This window comes from Blennius ocellaris (assembly GCF_963422515.1).
Source record: "Blennius ocellaris genome assembly, chromosome: 11".
Classification (NCBI taxonomy): Eukaryota; Metazoa; Chordata; class Actinopteri; order Blenniiformes; family Blenniidae; genus Blennius; species Blennius ocellaris.
Window position 1 is genome coordinate 2,697,482 of NC_137660.1, and position 19,211 is coordinate 2,716,692.

General features: G+C 47.6%; 1 protein-coding gene across 1 annotated transcript; it reads right to left on the reverse strand.

Moving 5' to 3' along the window:
* Positions 1–17,444: 17,444 nt before the first annotated feature.
* LOC308136957 (eukaryotic translation initiation factor 4 gamma 3-like) lies at positions 17,445–18,463 on the reverse strand (the record flags this gene model as incomplete). Its single annotated transcript, XM_080505513.1, has 4 exons — positions 18,343–18,463; positions 18,010–18,097; positions 17,739–17,885; positions 17,445–17,626 (listed from the first exon to the last, which is right to left on the reverse strand). Exons 1-4 carry the CDS (start codon positions 18,451–18,453, stop codon positions 17,445–17,447), a joined length of 528 nt encoding a protein of 175 aa, XP_080361639.1. The 5' UTR covers positions 18,454–18,463.
* Between the last annotated feature and the right edge of the window lie 748 nt (positions 18,464–19,211).

The following is a 19,211-nucleotide window of genomic DNA, read 5'->3' on the forward strand; positions in this document are numbered from 1 at the left end:
ACAGGGTTTTTGTCGGGGCATTTGGGGACTTTTGGGAGCAGTGGCAACTCAGGACAGCAGATTTTGAAAACACCTTGAAGTGGTGGGAGGTGGGGAAGAGCCAAATTAAACTTTTTGTGCAGCAGTACACTGCGAACACCCACAAGAATGAGAGGGAGTGTTTAGAGCAGTTGGAGCAAGAGGTGGCCATCTTGGAGGAGGGGGTCGTTATGGGAACTGGGAGCAATGATGCCTTGTCAGACAGGAGGGGGGCACTCAGGAGGTTTATGAATGAAAAGGCCAAAAGGGCGTTGGTGAGGACCAGGATGACAGCTATTTCAGGCATGGATTCACCGACACAGTACTTTTTCAACCTGGAGAGGGGGACTCGGACTAGCACTGACCTCATGCACCTGAGACTGGCCAATGGGGAGGTAACATCTGACCCTTCACTGATGAGACAGGAGGCTATAGCCTTCTATACTGAACTGTTCGAGGCCAGTGACTGCAATGCGGACTGTCAGGGACAGATAGTAGAAGGTTTGCCGGAGCTGGAGGAGTCCAAAACTCCAAAGTTTTGGACTGTGTTAGGGCCTGATCTATACATTGTCCTTACTGCTGCACTGCAGAGGGGGCTACTGCCTGGCAGCTGCACCAGAGCAGTGTTGGCGCTCCTGCCAAAGAAAGGCGACTTGACACTCTTAAAGAACTGGAGACAAGTCTCCCTGTTGTGCGCAGACTACAAGACAATGGCGAAGGTGCTTTCTAACAGGTTGAGGGACAGTCTAGACTCTATAATCCACCAGACACAGACATATTCTATCCCTGGACGTACCATCATGGACAGCCTTTTCCTTATTAGGGACATCATTGGCGTTGCTAAACTGAGGAAACTGGACCTTGGGCTCGTGTCGATAGACCAAGAGAAAGCGTTTGACAGAGTGGCCCACCGTTATCTTTTTAACACCATGAGAGCGTTTGGTTTTCCTGCAGCTTTCACGGCTTGGATCGTAACACTGTACGCAGGGGCTACGGTGCTGCTCAGGGTGGGGGGAGGGCTGAGTCGACCTGTGGAGGTGCGGAGGGGCATCAGGCAGGGCTGCCCTCTTTCTGGGATGCTCTATGTTCTAGCTATTGAGCCCCTGCTTCACCAGCTCAGGAGGGGGCTGAGAGGCCTTACGGTGGAACAGGTATCGCAGCCCCTTTACCTCGCAGCGTATGCAGACGACCTCACCATCTGTGTATTGGGACAAGAGGACGCGGACACCGTGGAACAAAAACTTTCTCTTTATGGGCGCGCCTCCTCAGCTAAGGTGAACTGGACCAAGTGCGAGGGGTTTCTGTTGGGTCAGTGGGTCCACCAGACGAGGCCCATCCTTCCTGGAGGATTGCAGTGGAGCACGGAGGGGATTAAGTGCCTGGGCGTGTGCCTGGGAGACTATCAGTTCCAAGCGAAAAACTGGGACGGCCTTGTGGAGAAGGTGAGTGCCCGATTGTCTCGATGGACATGGGTCCAGCCCCAGTTGTCGTACAGGGGGAGGGCTCTGGTCGTCAACACTCTGGCTGCCTCCTGTTTGTGGCACCGTTTCACCGTCTTACAGCCTCCGGACTCTGTGGTGGTGAAGATACAGAAGAAGCTGGTGGACTTCTTCTGGGGGGGCTTCCACTGGCGGAGTGCAGCTGTTATTTATCTTCCGGTGGATGAGGGAGGACAGGGGTTGACAGATCTCTCCAGCTGTGTGGTCGCACTCCGCTTACAGACTGTGCAGCGCCTGCTCTATGGCCAACATCCGCTGTGGGCAGAGTTGGCGGCCGTCTTGCTCCATGGAGTGGGGGGCCTGGACTACGACAAACACCTGTTCCTCTTGGACCTCAAAGGGGTCGACTTGACAGGCACCACGGGGTTCTATCGCTCTGTGCTGAAGGCGTGGAGCTCAGTGCTGTCAATCTCCCGAGAGGAACCATACGGTCGTGCAGGAGAAGAGCCGCTTTTCCATAATCCTGTGGTCAGGAGCGGCATTCTGGAATCTGCTCAGGTGAGACGGGCGTTGGTGTCTTCAGGGGTGACCAGACTAATCGACCTGCGGACGGAGAGAGGCTGGAAGAGTGCTGCCCAGCTGAGCCAGGAGACTGGGATAAGGTCTCAGCGGCTGATTGAGAAGCTGCTGGAGGAGGTCCGGAGAGGGCTCCCCCCACGCTTCAGAGAAGCCCTAGGGACGTGCGGAGTGAGTCCACCTGTCCGCCCTTTGCCCTTCCCTCCACTGTCGGTGCAGGCTGTAGGAGCACAGCAGGGAACAGCTGGCACCCTTCTGTCCTTTTCCATCTTGCCAACAATGGCCACAGTGACAAAGAAGGAGCTGTACATCACTGCGACTAAAGTCCACCATAGAGCTGCGCTGGCTGCCACCCCGGAGTCCAGGTGGTCAGGTGTGTTGGCCCCGGGGTCGTCTCCCAAAGGCAGCTGGAGGTCCCTGTACCGACCTCCGATTGAGAAACGCTGCGCGGATCTCCAGTGGAGGGTGGTGCATGGGGCCGTGGCCACGAACAGACATGTGGCCCACTTTGACCCAAGGTCCGACAGCCCCTGCGCTTTTTGCCCGGAGGAGGAAACGTTGGAGCATCTGTGGCTGTCCTGCTCCCGGCTCGCCCCCCTCTTCACTCTACTGAAGCAGTGGGGGGATGAACTGGGCCTGCCGTTCACAAGGGAACTTTTCATTTTTGGCCCAAAGTTCTCGGTGGCTCAGCGAAGAGTGGGAACCCTGACAAACTTTCTAGTGGGCCAAGCGAAGCTCAGCATCTGGATCACGCGGAGGAACCAGATGCGAGGCTCAGGATGTGTCGACCCAGAGCTGATGCTGAGGAGGCTCGTGGGAGTGCGGCTCAGAGTGGAGCACCTCTACAGCACTTTGGTGGGGGGTCTGGAGGACTTCGAGGGGGTCTGGACCATAGGGGGGGTCTTGTGTGTGGTCAGCGGAGGAAGCCTGGTCCTAAATTTTTAACCACAAAGATGTTTTTATGTGTTGATCCTTTTTTTTTATGTGTTGATCCCATCCTGAGTGTTGTTGTTTGTGTGATGTTTGTACTCACATTGAGTGAATGACGCCTCAATAAACGTTGTGGTAAAGTCAAGTCTCTGTCTCTCTCTACCTCTCTCTCTCTCTCTATCTCTCTCTCTCTCTCTCTCTCTCTCTCTCTCTCTCTCTCTCTACTCTCTCTCTCTCTCTCTCTCTATCTCTCTCTCTCTCTCTCTGTCTCTCTCTCTCTCTCTCTCTCTCTCTCTCCGGCCTCGGATGACTTGGTGGCGGTGTTCTACGCGCCTCTCGGCAAAATGCAGCGCATCTTTTGCGCATTTGCAGAGAATGATGATACTTTATTGATCCCGAGGGAAATTCAATTCACTTGCGCAAAATGGGGCCCCCATGGATCGCGGGGCCCGACGCACAGCGCGTGTTCTGTGTGTCGGGAGGGGCGGGCCTGCAGACAGGAGAAGTGAGCTGCATCACTACCGGCGAGTTGCGTCTCCCACAATGACAGCTTCAACTTAAAAGCTCGTATGCTGTCATAATACTGTGTGACCACTTTGTTGCACCCTTGCAGCTTTTTGTTCAACGTATTCATGTGCTCGGTAACATCCACCAGAAATGCAAGGTCCTGCATCCATTCTCCGGAATGAAATTCTAACACCAGTTTGCCCTTTTCTTCCATCAACTGTTCAATTTCTTCTCGTAAGTCATGGAAACGTCTAAGCACAGCACCTCGGCTGAACCACCTTACCTCTGTGTGGCATGGCAAGCCATAGGTGTGGTCTTTCTCTCTGAGAAGGCTGTCAAACTGACGGTGATTCAGGCTTCTGGATAGGAAGAAATTCCTCGTTTGGTTGACCACCTTCATGACGTTGTCCATTTTTAATGACTTACAACACAAAGCCTCCTGATGCAAAATGCAGTGAAAAGTCCAAAAATCACGTCCTCCATTTGCAGATCGTACTTTCTCTCTGAACTTTGTCACAACACCTGATTTTTTCCCGATCATTGATGGTGCACCATCCGTAGCCAGGCTGACGGCGCGGGACCAGTCCACTCCCACCCTGTCGAGGGCGCCGACGAGTGCGCTGAAAATATCAGCGGCTGTCGTCAACATCTGTAGTGTTCGTGCTTTCATCGATTGCAACTGAAAAGGCAATAAAGGCCTTTACTTTGTTCTTTAACTGGCTGTCCAAATCCACGGAAAGATGGGAAATCCTGTCTGCAATGGTGTTTCTTGTCAGGCTGATATTTGCAAAAGTCTGTGTGTTTTCAGGGTCAAGACCTCCGCTGCCTTCACCATGCACGTTTTAATGAATTCACCCTCACTCAATGGTTTTGAAGCAACTGCCATTTCATCAGCAATGATGTAGCTAGCTTCCACCGCAGCGTCACTGACGTCTCGGCTGTGAGTAAAAACACACTGCTGTTTCTTCAGACCCGACAACAGTTCATCCACCTTCTCTTTTCTCCGCTGTCCTGGAAAGTTGTCATATTTGTCGGCATGAAGACTCACGTAGTGGCGACGAAGGTTCTATTCTTTCAGCACTGCAACATGCAGTGAACACACCAAACATACTGCTTCCCCTTCACTTCTGGGAAAATATAGGAGGATGACCATTTTTCTTGGAACTCTGCACTCTGTGTCCACGTTTCTCTTTTTTGACGGTGACATATTGGGACAAGGAGGCTGACGAAGCATATAATGCTAAAAGTAGAAGCCATAATAATTAGGGCGGGCAAAACACAAAGTAGCTCATCCTGATTGGCTGCGCTTGCTTGACCTTGCTTGCTTGCTCTGCCCCGGAACAAACCGGGGGTGTTTCCTTAACACAATTGCTAGTGCGCCACCCAGTGGACGGGGTAGAACAGCAGTTTATTGAAAAATTGCAGCTCACTTTTATACTTCACATAAACACCTTGCGGGCCGGATCAAACCCGCTTGCGGGCCGGGTCTGGCCCGTGGGCCGTACGTTTGACACCCCTGCTCTATCTCCTTCTCACTCTTTGATTGGTCAGTGTCTCACAGCGCTCCCCCCTGCAGTAATGACATCTACGGTTCCTGATGTGAGTAAAACTCTGCTGGTAAAACGTTGGAGTTACAGGCAACGGATTGTGGAAATGTTCTGGTGTCGATGGCGAAGAGAATATCTTATGGAACTGAGATCTGCACACATCTCTTCTTCAGTAAAAAGACCTTCTGACTTAAAGACTGGAGATGTTGTGTTAAGCATCTCTGGAGAATTGGCAGAATCACAGAAGTTTATTTGGGGAGGGATGGAAAAGTTGGCTCATTCCTTCGAGGACGACTTTGAGAAGACCGGTGCAGCTGCTTTACCCTCTTGAACTCTCTTAGTGATGAACTGACTGTAGTCACTCTCATCTGCCGGGAGTGTGTCGCAGCTTTTCTGGTGTTTAAAACAAGCGCACCTTTACTAGGGCCTCAGCAGTTCTCAATGGGCTGATTTCCTGCTGGGGGCGTGGCTATATCTACAAATGTTTGTCATTCATGTTTTCTGTGTGAAAAGAAAATGAAAAAACCCAAATGAAAAAGGAATCCTCGTCTGATTGTCTTAATTGAGAATTTGAGATATAGAAGTTCTGTCATGCAACACCCCCTCCCCTTCTGTGTTCCTTCACATGCTCCAACCAAACTCTCAGGCTGACTCATCTGTCACTACGTTGTTTGGTGTGTCTGGAGACGTCAGTAACAAACTCCTGACAGAAAGACTGAGTTTAGACACTTTATTTTCGTGGACCGGAAGGTTTTTTTATTCTGGCCATTCGATCGTTAAGTTAAAGATGATCTCAGGTTCAACTCCTTCCTCTGTTTTCAAATTTATCACCTCGAACTCCAGGTCAACTTCGTCCCTGCGAACACAAAAGAAGAAGTGTTACTTGCAGGCACAGACACGTTTCTTGTTTTCAGAGGTTCACAGTTGTTTAGTTCCTGGTGTCATACAGAAGGTGGAGGAACCGTTAGACAGAGGAGAGGCTTCAGCTCTCTTTCACCCCGACTGCTGACTACATTGAAAGTGAGGCCGGCCTCTAGGTGTCCACCACCCTGTTGCATTGTGGGTTAGTCCCACACATTCACCAGCTCAAGAGGCCCACAGGTCACATGACCTGGATGGTGAAATCACATGACTGACAATGCGCCAGTGTGGCGTCACCACGGTGACACAAAAACCTTTAAAATGACTCTATAACTAGTAATGAGGTGTGTAAATACTCCAGTTTACTATATGTGAAACAATCCCACATCAGGAGGATTCTCAGGATGGACACTGATTGCAGAGGCTTCAGTATAGAAAGAAAATCTAAATAGAGTAGCAATTGTCACAATATCCTCAGAAATGTATTTACTAAAAGCCACATTTATTATGTTTGTCTTTTTAACTGTGTGCTAAAGAAAAGAGAATCAATGCGTCAACATCTTTCTCTGAATATTCACTGGTGTACTTACGTACTCTTGGTTTTCAAGTTCGGGGTCAGGATCAGGGAAGTAATCCTGGCTGTCCAGGATCTCCTGATCTTCTCATCAGCGTCTGTCAAAACACAACGAGGCAGACATGAGACAACTTCACACACAGCAGCATAAAGATATTTAAATGCCACATGTTTTTTTCTTCCAGCATCTAAAGACACAGAGTGTCTAAAGCCAGGACTTTTGTCTCAAGTACATTTGTGTAAACATGTTTAATTTTCACTGTGATTTGTGCGAATGAGAAAACAACTGGAGCTGTGCAGTACAACTACCAGCTTCTATGTGAGTAAAGCAGTAGAAGGTAGTGTGCCTATATTACATCAACATTGTCCCTCATTGAACATGTTTTATAGGACATTATTTCCCTTAAATAAACTGTTACAAACAAGATGAACAGAGTTGCACAAAGCTTCATAACAATTTTTCACATGTGTGAATTTGGCATATAATGATTGTTGTATAAAGTATTCAGTCTACATGAGGTTTCATAACTTGAGCAGTCTAATGACTTTACCCTGGAGTCCATGTTAACAAAGTCAAGTTGTGTTTCTTCAACGTTCACCCAGAAGGTTGTGATCTAAGCTCAGAATCAGTAAATGTAGATGGACTCACCAGGGTCTGAGGCTCTGAAAGGAACTCCCTCTTCGGTGTAGAAGAGGATTTCATCCTGGAAGGGAAACACTCAGTGTGACCCATCGTCACAACCTGCTGATTTATGTGACCACTTTCAGTGTAGATATTAAATAACATCCTCATATCTAATTAAACTCTTTGATATATATTATGATGCTTTTTGATGATAAAGGATCATCAAAACATGTTTTTATGTTCATGTCTCACATGGACTTACTGTGAAGACAATCTAAAAGATGAATGAGAAGCTTCAGCATCAATCCACACAGACGCCCATAGTGACGGACACACCTGCTGCAATCGGCCTCCACCAGGACCTTTTCCAGGGTGTGGACCAGCTGGGTCATGTGGTTTCCCTCTCTCTCTCCACACCTCCTCCATCACAGACCCTGTCGCCTAGAAGGTTCAGACACATTGTGCTTTACTGCCCGACCTTCAACAGTCATACAAACATTTTAAAGACATATTTGAATGAGTTTTTGCACCTTGAGCAGCTCCAGAGCACACGTGACGTTGGCGTCCCCCGGACTGGACAGGAGGCTGTGGACCAGGTCCTTCAGTCCAGTCCGGAGGACGTCTGACCGAGAATAAGTCCCATTGAAGCTCTTCACCTTAAAATAACATCAATACATGTGTTTCTTCATGGTGTATCTTTTTGTGACTTTTTCCCTTCAATATGAATACATGTAATACTATGTATTTACAGTGGTGGAAAATGTTTTTAGACACCCTTAAAATTTGACACAATCTCAAATATCATCATGAAACATTTGCAGAAAATATTTTTTTGTCTTTCAAGCAACGCTCTCATGCAGCCACACCTCTTGTAGATGTGAAAGATGATGACAACAGGCTCACATACACGGGGCAACACAGGTGTATTCTTACCTCCAGATGCAGGTAAAGTTGTGAAACTTCTCCTGAGTGGCCGCGTCTCCTCGGACCGCCACATCTCGGCCCTCGTACTCCAGTCTGCACCTTTATCCAAATAACAAATAGATAACAAACTAAATGTAAACATTTCATGCTGATGAGGGGTGTCATCAGTCGAAGGCTTTTCTCTGAATTCAAGATAAGCACAGATCAAATCATTAAAATGAAGGTACCTTTTCAGGAGCAGCTGCCTGAAGGTCCCGCTGGCGGGGCTGAAGGTGAGGTGACGGGACAGGTGGTTGCACAGCTGTGCTCCAGTGGTGGAGAAGCTGCCAGTGCCAGTACACTGCAATTACAACAACAAAACAACTTTAATAAAAAACTATGAGACCTTGGATGTTTCTGTCGGAGGTGACGGTGGTCCAAAAAGGTTTGAAATGAGGAGCAAGTGTCTCCCAACCTGTGCGTAGATCAGCTCCACCACCTCCTCCAACAGCTCCTCCGTGGTGACAAACCCGTTGAGGATGGATGTTAATTCCTCAACGTCGGAGTTGAAGGAGGGGGACGAGGACCTGAGGTGTCCCAGGTAGGAGACGACGATGTCGATGACTGGTGACTTGTCATCTTCATCGTCATCATCAGACGACTGCTAACACACAAGAAGGACAAGAACATAGAGATTGAAATGAAATAAAATACAGCATGAACAACAGAAATGACAACTGTATAAGTGTTAAAGAAAAAGAAAATAAAATCAGTATACATTCTTACATCACTGAGACTCCCCCCAGAGGGGACAAACTCTGGAGCCGTAGCCGAGAGACTGAACGATGCAGTGGAATGTTCAGCCTGCTGCTCCATCTCCTGCTCCGTCTCCTGCTCCGTCTCCTGCTCCGTCTCCTGCTCCGTCTCCTGCTCCGTCTCCTGCTCGGCCTCCTGCTCCGTCTCCTGCTCCGTCTCCTGCTCCGTCTCCTGCTCATTCTCCTGCTCGGCCTCCTGCTTGGCCTCCTGCTCCGTCTCCTGCTCGGCCTCCTGCTCCGTCTCCTGCTCGGCCTCCTGCTCCGTCTCCTGCTCCGTCTCCTGCTCCGTCTCCTGCTCATTCTCCTGCTCGGCCTCCTGCTCCGTCTCCTGTTCGGCCTCCTGCTCGGCCTCCTGCTCGGCCTCCTGCACATCAATCAATCAATCAATCAACTTTATTTATAGAGCGCTTTTCAGCAGCCACAGCTGAAACAAAGTGCTGTACATTGTAAATGAATAAGAATATAAGTCGCAAAATAAAAACATTTAAAACAATAAAAACAATAAGATGTTTAAAACAATAAACAAAACATAAGAGGTTAAAACAACAAGAAACGAAGGCACTAAAACTAGACCATCAACAAATAAACAAACCCAAACTACAAGATTAAGCAGAAATAAGGACAATAATACTGGTCTAAATTCTGCCTCAACCTAACATGCTTGTCATAAGTTGTATTTCCAGGTATTTATTAAATTCTAAATGCCACTTACCCAGTACAGAGAGGGCTCCGGGCCCCAGTACTGAGGCCCCCAGTCCAGAGTGGGTTGTAAGACCCATTCCTGAGGCTGGGGGATCCAGTACTGAGGACCCCAGTCCAGAATGGGATGTGGGACCCAGTACACAGGGACGTAGTGCTCGGGCGCCATGTCCTGGAGAAACTGTGGCTCTTCGAAAGAAAAAGTCCACTGAGTCGTCATCGTGGAATCGCTGATTGTGATAAAGGAAAGTACTGGAGGGCCGTGTTGTTCGCTGGAGGGCAGACAGGGATGAAGTGACAATAGGCTGTAGGTGTGTTTTTGACTCACTTCTCCTCAGTTTGAGACGGCGATCCAGCTGTCATCTGGACAGTCTAAGGGAAAAACAGCCGAAAGAAATAGTCACAAATATGTGTATAATGTCCATCACTACTATCGCCAAATTGCCATCAAATAACCACAACAATCACAGACTACAAGCTCTGGTCGAGCTGCATGAGCTACATACACTAGCAGCAAGACAAGTGTGACACTAGACCTATGGAACTAGTGATATGTTTAGGTTTATTATCGTTTCTACCTATACATTTCTATGTGCTCTGTCTTCTTCTGTGTTTTTGGGGACTCACACCGCTCATAAAGGCCTGGCATGTGTACTACATGCCCTGAAGCCTGGTGTTGAGCCGTGTTCATATTGAGGTGTGGACAGAATTTTATTTTGAGAAGGCTGGGGAGAAAAAAAGAGGGTATTTTTCATTGTGTGGATGTGGCCTTAGACACCCAATCTCAGCCTCAATCCATGAGCTGGAGGGCTTTATAACAGGAAGATAATATATCCAAATAGTTGACATGTGTTTACTGTGAAGGATGTTTGGGAAGAGCAAACAGGCGATAAAGGTGATGATGACAAGCGCTCACCTTGAACACTCTTCCTTCCTGTCTGGCATCGTGAAAGAAGCTCTTCAGTCATGACATGTTAAAAATGTAAAAAAAAACAACAACACACTCCATCCCCCATGTCACCCTGAGGGAAGTGGAGCAGTCCTCCGTGTGGTTGCAGCTCCCGGAGTGGTTGTTTGCATTTCTTCTCCTTAAACATCACACCTTCACCTATTTGTTTCCACACTGTTTCTTCGGTGGCGCAGGCAGCGCAGCTTTGCTGCAGGAGGTCGTCTTCATCACGGCCCCATGGTGGCAGTATGTTTCCTGAGCGGGAGTTTTCATTGATGGACTTGGATTAACATTGGCCACATGACAAATAAACTCTGAATAGAATAGAATAGAATAGCATAGCACACCATGCTTTGACCTAGTCAGTGTCACTCACATCCGTTGACTCATCTCACCATTCACTTTCTGATAGACACACAGGCGAGTGGTCATTTAATAACATGATGCTTCAATTGGTCAGAGACTGATTGTTGGTGGCTGATTGACGTTTCTTTTCTCTGGAGAAGCAAAGAAAGAGACCTGACCACCAGGCCGGTGTCCTGCTGCTCCTGTAGATATTGCATCATCCAATGGTGACAGAGTGAAGCACTCTGAAAATAAGACTCCTGCTTTGAACTGTGTTTGACTGTTTGTACCTCTCCGGGGCGGCAGTGGAATTAATGAGGCTGCACATCACAGGAAGTCCTCCAAGCAACACTTCCTCTGAAGGCAGACGGTTTTTGCAGCGACAATGAAACAGCTAATATGGCTGTGTATGTAGTGAAGTATCCCCACTTCTCTAACATGACCTCTCTCCAAACACAGCCAGATGTGTTCACAGAGCGACTGCATCTCGTCACTGTTCTCCATCATGCTGTCCTGGAGCTAATGGCCGAGGAGCTGCTGGGAAGCATGAGTGCAAACACAACCGAGGAAAAGACCAGTGACGGACACAAAAGAACCAGTGAAGAGACAAAGAAATATGTCGTATGAACAATGGTATTGATAAGAAAATAAATAGCAACATGGAAATGTTATCAATGCTGCTCATCAAAAGTGCCATTTCTGTATTTTTCACAATTGTAATTTTCACCTTGGAGCATTGTAACTGAAAAGCCATTGAGTCAAGTAATTGTTTAATTCTAACCATTTAAAAGAAAAAAAAGTGTAGAAAAATATCAAACTAGTAAATATATATGGAATGAATACATGAATAAATGAATGTGGATGTATGTTAATACAACAATGAATAATAATGATCATATGAAGATTTCTACAGGTGAAGAAACAGTAAATGAAGAAATGTGTCAAATTAAACAGCTGCAGAATCAGATCAATGAGAAAATGAATCAATTCTGAAAAGGTAGACAGACAGGCCACCAGTCCAGGTCTGTCCTGCTCTCGCCCACTGGAGATGGTTGGAAAAGTCATCGAACGAGGAAATACATTGATCAGTCTATGAATTATGCTAAAAGAAATAAAAACACAGAAATAGCCTTTTTTGTTACAGAAAACAAAACAGATTGCAAATAAAACTACAAACACTTTTTCTAAAAGTGTGGATCCAAGATGGCGCCTCTGTGTTGGGCTGGCCGTCTCCCTCTGCTAAGTGTGTTGCTGTTATGTCTGCTGTCTGCCTTGTGGAGTGTGTCACCGCTGCAGGTGTACGATCGCCTGACACTTCTTAATATTCACGAGTCTCTGGGAAAACTGACAATCCTCTGATGACTATTCAAAAACGCCTCCGCCTTTCCTGGCGTCCATACCGCCACATCTACGGCGTCTCTCCTGCTGGATACCCCGCAACGGTCGCCGCAGAAGACGCGGAAAACGAGGAGGAATTCTCAACGGGCTGAAATCCTCCCTGGCTTCTTCCCGTCCCGAGCCCTTTTGCCTACGAGCTGGATCCTCCACGGATTATCGGGGCTACGATCTGCGGAGTTCCGCGGAGTACAGACGCCGGTGGCTCCGGCCGGTTCTCGGGGACGCCGGGGAGCTGCTCCCGTGTTGTCGGCCTGTACGGACCTCCCAGCGGGGCGGTGTGCCGGGGAATCTCCGCTCGCTCGCCCGCTTCTCTCTCCAGACTGACCGATGCTCAGCTCATATGGCGCTGATTAATTCCAGATCTCTCACAAAGAAGTCATTTATTTTGAATGACTTTTTTACTACACATGACCTGGATTTCCTCCTGCTGACAGAGACCTGGTTGAAACCAGGTGATGACAGCGCCTTCTCCGAGCTCCGCCCCCCCGGCTGTTCCTTCTTCAGCACCCCGCGAGCTGCTGGTCGTGGCGGCGGTCTTGCTGCAATATTTAAGGAGAGCTTCAGATGCCCAATGATAACAGCTGATAACTTTTCCAGCTTCGAACTGCAACTGTTTGTGATCGACTTCGCCTGCCCCGTGTTGTGTGCCACAGTCTATCGCCCTCCAAAATATAATATATCACACCCGTCTGCTCAGACAGCAATGCAGACAGGCTGAACGACGGTGGAAAAAGGACAAACTGCATGTATCTCTCGGCTGGTTAAGGGATAGTTTGGCTGCTTACCAGAGATCTCTCAAGGAGGCTAAGTCCAGATCTCTGTCCTCCATTATAGCCAACAGTTCTCACCAGCCAAGACTGTTGTTTACCACTATTGACTCTGTTATTAACCCTCGCCCCGCCGTCTTGTCTGATGCCTCCACCGCAACCTGTGAAGAGTTTTTAGCCTTTTTTACTGACAAAGTGGCATCAGTCAGGCGGACTATCAGTAATACCCTAGGTACGTCCCCTGATGATGTGACTGCTCCTTCTATGCAACCTGCTGTTTTCCAGCAGTTTGAGACCATTTCTTTACCTTTTTTCACTAAGGTGGTTCGTGGCATGAAACCCACTAACTGTCCCTTAGATATTATTCCAGCAACATTTTTGAAGGAGGTATTTAATTCTGTTGGGCCAAGTCTGCTTGTTCTTATAAACACTTGCCTTAGTTCAGGGTCCGTCCCAGCTGCCTTCAAACATGCTGTGGTTAGGCTCCTCCTTAGAAAACCGCACCTTGACCCCTCTGTGCTGTCCAATTTCAGGCCTGTTTCCCATTTGTCTTTTATTTCTAAAGTCTTAGAAAAAGTTGTTTTTATCCAATTACAGACATTTTTAGAGCCAAATTGTGCTATTGACAAGTTCCAGTCTGGTTTTAGATCCAGACATAGCACTGAGTCAGCACTACTAAGGGTGCATAACGACATTGCCTTGTCCTTGGATGCTGGGAACCCTGCTGTGTTGGTGCTGCTGGGCCTCACAGCAGCCTTTGATACAGTCGACCATGCAGTCCTTCTATCTCGCCCAGAGCAGTATGCTGGCATCCGTGGCACCGCCCTCCAATGCTTTAGGTCATACTTGGCAAACAGGAGCTTCTCTGTCCTGATTGGTGACCTCTGCTCTTCAGGTGCATCTCTCCCTTGTGGGGTGCCACAGGGATCTGTTCTCGGCCCTGTTCTGTTTTCCTTGTATCTGCTACCTCTGGGATCAATTATAAGAAAACACAATCTGTCCTTCCACCTCTATGCTGATGACCTGCAGATATATTTACCCATAAGACCCAACGAAAGCACTGCTCTTACAAGGCTAATGGATTGTTTTACTGATGTAAAGACGTGGTTGGCACACAACTTTCTGCATTTAAATGACACAAAAACAGAATGCATCTTGTTTGGCACATCACCTATAGCGAATGTTTTTAAAACACACTCTGGTGCTCTGGCCCCCTATTTTAAACCAGTTGTTACAAATCTTGGGGTAACGTTTGACAACGGACTTAAATTTGATAAACAGATTAGTTCTGTGGTCAAAGCCAGTTTCTATCAGCTCCGTCTCCTGGCCAAAGTGAAGCCGTTCCTGAATCAACAGGATCTTGAAAAGGCGATACCTCTTTCATTAGCTCCAGACTGGACTGCAATGCCCTCTATGTGGGCCTCAGCCAGTCTTTATGTCGGCCTCAGCCAGTCTTTATGTGGGCCTCAGCCAGTCTTTATGTGGGCCTCAGCCAGTCTTTATGTGGGCCTCAGCCAGTCTTTATGTGGGCCTCAGCCAGTCTTTATGTGGGCCTCAGCCAGTCTTTATGTGGGCCTCAGCCAGTCTTTATGTGGGCCTCAGCCAGTCTTTATGTCGGCCTCAGCCAGCCTTTATGTGGGCCTCAGCCAGTCTTTATGTTGGCCTCAGCCAGTCTTTATGTGGGCCTCAGCCAGTCTTTATGTGGGCCTCAGCCAGCCTTTATGTCGGCCTCAGCCAGTCTTTATGTGGGCCTCAGCCAGTCTTTATGTGGGCCTCAGCCAGTCTTTATGTGGGCCTCAGCCAGTCTTTATGTCGGCCTCAGCCAGTCTTTATGTGGGCCTCAGCCAGTCTTTATGTGGGCCTCAGCCAGTCTTTATGTGGGCCTCAGCCAGTCTTTATGTGGGCCTCAGCCAGTCTTTATGTGGGCCTCAGCCAGTCTTCCATTACACGTCTTCAATTAGTGCAGAATGCCGCTGCCAGGTTTTTAACAAACTCCTCCAGACTGAACACATTCCCCCTGTGCCGTCGTCTCTCCACTGGCTTCCAGTTCATTTCAGAATAGATTTTAAACTTCTGTTGTTTGTTTTTAATGCCATCAATGTCCTGGTCCCTCTTACCTGTCTGACATTTTAACCCTCCGTGACCCTGGAGGGCCCTGCGTTCTTCAGGTCAGCGTCTTCTAGACATCCCAAGGTGGAGATACAAACAGTGGGGTGTCGCTCTTTTGCAGTTGCTGCTCCCAGACTGAGGAACAAACTGCCCCCCGACATTCGCGCCATCACTGATCTCGGCCTTTTTAAATCAAAACTGAAGACTCACCTTTTTAAGCTGGCTTTTAACTCTGCCTAGGGCAGTGTATTTTATTTTACTCTGTATGCTCTGTTTGATGATTTTCTGGATGGCTTCAACAAACTGCAGCACCGCCGCACCTCCTACAGACAGCACCTGTGTTCTATTTTATTTTTTTTGTTTTTATTCTCGTATTTAATTCTTAATGTATTGTTTTAACTTGTAAAGCACTTTGGATGTCACCGGGTGATTATAAAAGGGCTATAGAAATAAAGTTGATTTGATTTGATTTGATAATTTGTGAATACATCAGTGTGGAGGATAGAAACCAATGAAGGAATGCAAAAATGTATAAATAAACTCAAGTAAAGTGACGCTTCTCCCATAATGTTTGTATCTTTTCCGATGCCTCCCAATTCTCCATTCCTAAAGCTTTTCTTCAACCACCAAAGCAGACTGGTGGAACGTCTGCAGCTGATTCCCAGTATGACTACTGGGCAGCAAAAACTCACTGTACGTTGTATTGGCTGTACTTTGACCTGGATCCGTGTCCATGATCTGTTCTTTGATCATCAGTTTGCATGTTCTCTCAACAAAGTGAAGACTTTTTTTTTTTTTTTACAGATTAGGCTTTTTATGGCACATTTTGGAGACGGGGAACCTGCAGCGCTGATTGTGAGGTGGTGAATTGATGCCAGATTCATCTCACACATCTAATATCTTCAAATATCAGACTTACAGATCCACGTCGTCATAAACAGCCAAGCTGCAGTGGTCCAGATGTTTCTTTAGTGCAGTGGTTCTCAATTATTTTCTGTCATGCCCCCCCTAGAGGACAAAAACATTTTCACCCCCCCCCCCCCCCCCCCCGAATTGTACTACCATTGAGAACCTGATAATATTTATTTATTGATCTGTATAAACCACTGTATGAGTTGCTGGCACCAGCATTCTGCATACAATCGCCTGATTATCAAAATAACTTAATAAAATGAGCTGGAGGCCCTTTTTTATCGTTCAAGCATCAATAAAGACACTAATACTGAAAGTCGCGCCTGCCTCACGCCCCCCCTGACACCCCACCACGCCCCCCCAGGGGGGCTCGCCCCACCATTTGAGAAGCACTGCTTTCGTGGAACATTACTGCTGAATCAGCAGCACCATGTTCATATGTCAAACTTTCATGTTCAGATGCTCCAGAGCGCTGGGAAGAACTGATGGATTATCAATTGTGACCAAGTGAGTCAGTCAGTCGGTCTCATTTCAGAGTGAGAACATAAATAGTGCAGTAAAGCTGCAGTGTTGTGCACAAACTGATTCCTGTCCAGGGGAACGCACACTGACTGGCTGTCCACTGCCTGTTCTTTTACAGCTGCTTTTATTAGGATTTAACGTACAAATACACTAAAGTGTATGAACACGGTAACAACTAACGTACGTCTCTGGGAAAGTCTCATGCAAAAAACAAAGTGTAATTGAGATGATTCACCAATAGTAAAGTAATTGTATTAGTGGCGCACTATGTGACACATCACTGTCTACTAGCTATACTTACTATACTATACTATAATTACCATACTATATTCTTACTGTCTCTACGTCATACAATTCTTACTTGAACCACTTTGTATTGTCCAGATTCAATCCAGTGATTTGCTGAGTGGACCACTACTTTGATGACCACTAACTAGTTTGACCAGTTTCCAAACTATTACTATTTTCCCCGATGACAGTTTTAGTAATTTTAAGACAGGCCTTTGTAGGCTGTAGTTTTCAATCTAACCATCCTTCTATGTAGTAAAGAATCCCAGTGATCATTGAAAAATGGCTCTTCTATAATTACACAAAAACTCTCATTTACACATAAAGTGTTGCCAAGGCGTGGCTTTTCACACTGAATGGGCCCGTCTGTGTCCATATCTGCAAAACTCCTTCAATGATCTTAATGAACTGTGACCATTATGTAAGAAAGTTCAATATATATATAGATAGATGTATATCTATGGGGGTATTTCTTTACATCACAGTGAGATCATCTGTCAGACCAAAATGCTTCCCCTTTGAGGATTGACTCAGTCCACTCATTTCTTTTTCTGTCTTTTTATTTTGCATCAGCTAAACCAGACGGAGAGAAAGACGAGGCAGGATGTCCAGGTGGAAGTGTCCTCTGCCGTTGGGATGCTGGCCTGGCGGGCTCCTTGCTCAGCAGTCCCCTCGCTCCTCCTCGGCCTTCAGCAGGATCACAAAGAAGGTCCTGAGGGACTCCAGGACCACGTCTCTCCCCTGCTGCTCGTCTGGATCTTCTCTGGTGTGCCACTTGTTGAAAGCCTCGACGGAGATCAGGCCCTGGTCAGCCAGCCATTCACAGAAGAACCGGAGAACATCTGGAGAGGACAGCAATGTCAGTTTGGACTCTTCTGGACGTTTATGTCTTTCTAACTTGAGTCTCTATGTTGGTGAAGAACAGAAGGTGTAAGAAAGCTCCAGTTCACTTACGTGGAGGATGACGGAGGGCAACGTCCAGCGCCTGCAGAGCATAAAGCGCCTGCAGCTGCTGCTCAGTGTCTGAGTCCAGGTATTCCAGCAGGACCGGCCGTCTCCTCTGCAGGACGCTCTGGTCCAGAAGGAAGTTGGTGCCAAAAGCTGTGCAGCAAAGCAGGAGGAAGAGTGAGTGCATGCTGAGCCTCCAAGTGGACATCTTTCAATCAGCGCTACTGTTTGAGCAGAACACAAGAGAAGCGTCTCCTCCAGGTGGGGGCCAGCTTACCTCGATATAAATATGCTGACCGGCACACGCTGGTCATCAGAGCCCTCAGGAAGGGCGGCGACCTCCTCTGACCTTCATCCAGGTTGGCCTGATAAACACCCAGAGAAAGAAGAGGTCAGTACAGACGTCCACCATGAACATCATTTGGACTCAGGGGCAAAATGTAAAGCTCTTTCAAACAAAGAGGCTTGAAGCATTCTATATGTATAGATGTCAATAAACTAGAATCATCATCATCATCATCTGCTGAGTGAATTACTGATCATAACAAACAATCAATCAAACATCATCTACAGTGTTTCTGATGAGATATTTGAAAGGTGAACTTCGTACCTCCACCCAGTCAAAGACCTGCTGGTCACTGGCCGTGTCGTCCAGGAGGAGTCTGTCCAGCTGGCAGCTCAGCTCCTCAGGAAACATCTGGTCAGACGGCCTGGCGTCCATGAGCTCTTCTCTCTGCTCTCTCTCTCTCCGCTCTCTCTTTTGCTGCTTCTTCTGCTCTCTCTTTAACTGCTTTGCCTGCTCCCTCTCTCTCTGCTCTCTTTCTTGCTGTTCTCTCTGCTCTCTCTCTCTCTGCTCCCTCTCTCTCTGCTCTCTTTCTTGCTGTTCTCTCTGCTCTCTTTCTTGCTGTTCTCTCTGCTCTCTCTCTCTCTGCTCTCTTTCTTGCTGTTCTCTCTCTCTCTGCTCTCTGTCTCGCTGCTCTCTTTCTCTCTGCTCTCTCTCTCTCTGCTCTCTCTTTCGCTGCTTCTTCTGCTCTCTCTTTAACTGCTTTGCCTGCTCTCTCGCTCTCTGCTCTCTTTCTTGCTGTTCTCTCTGCTCTCTCTCTCTCTGCTCTCTTTCTTGCTGTTGTATCTGCTCTCTCTCTCGCTGCTCTCTTTCTTGCTGTTCTCTCTCTCGCTGCTCTCTCTCTTTCTGCTCTCTTTCTTGCTTTTCTCGCTGCTCTCTCTCTCTCTGCTCTCTTTCTTGCTGTTCTCTCTGCTCTCTCTCTCGCTGCTCTCTTTCTTGCTGTTCTCTCTCTCGCTGCTCTCTCTCTCGCTGCTCTCTCCGCTCTCTCTCTCGCTGCTTCTTCTGCTCTCTCTTTAACTGCTTTGCATGCTCTCTCTCTTGCTGCTCTCTCTGTCTCTGCTCTCTTTCTTGTTGTTCTCTCTGCTCTATTTCTTCCTGCTCTCTCTGTCTCTGCTCTCTTTCTTGCTGCTCTCTCT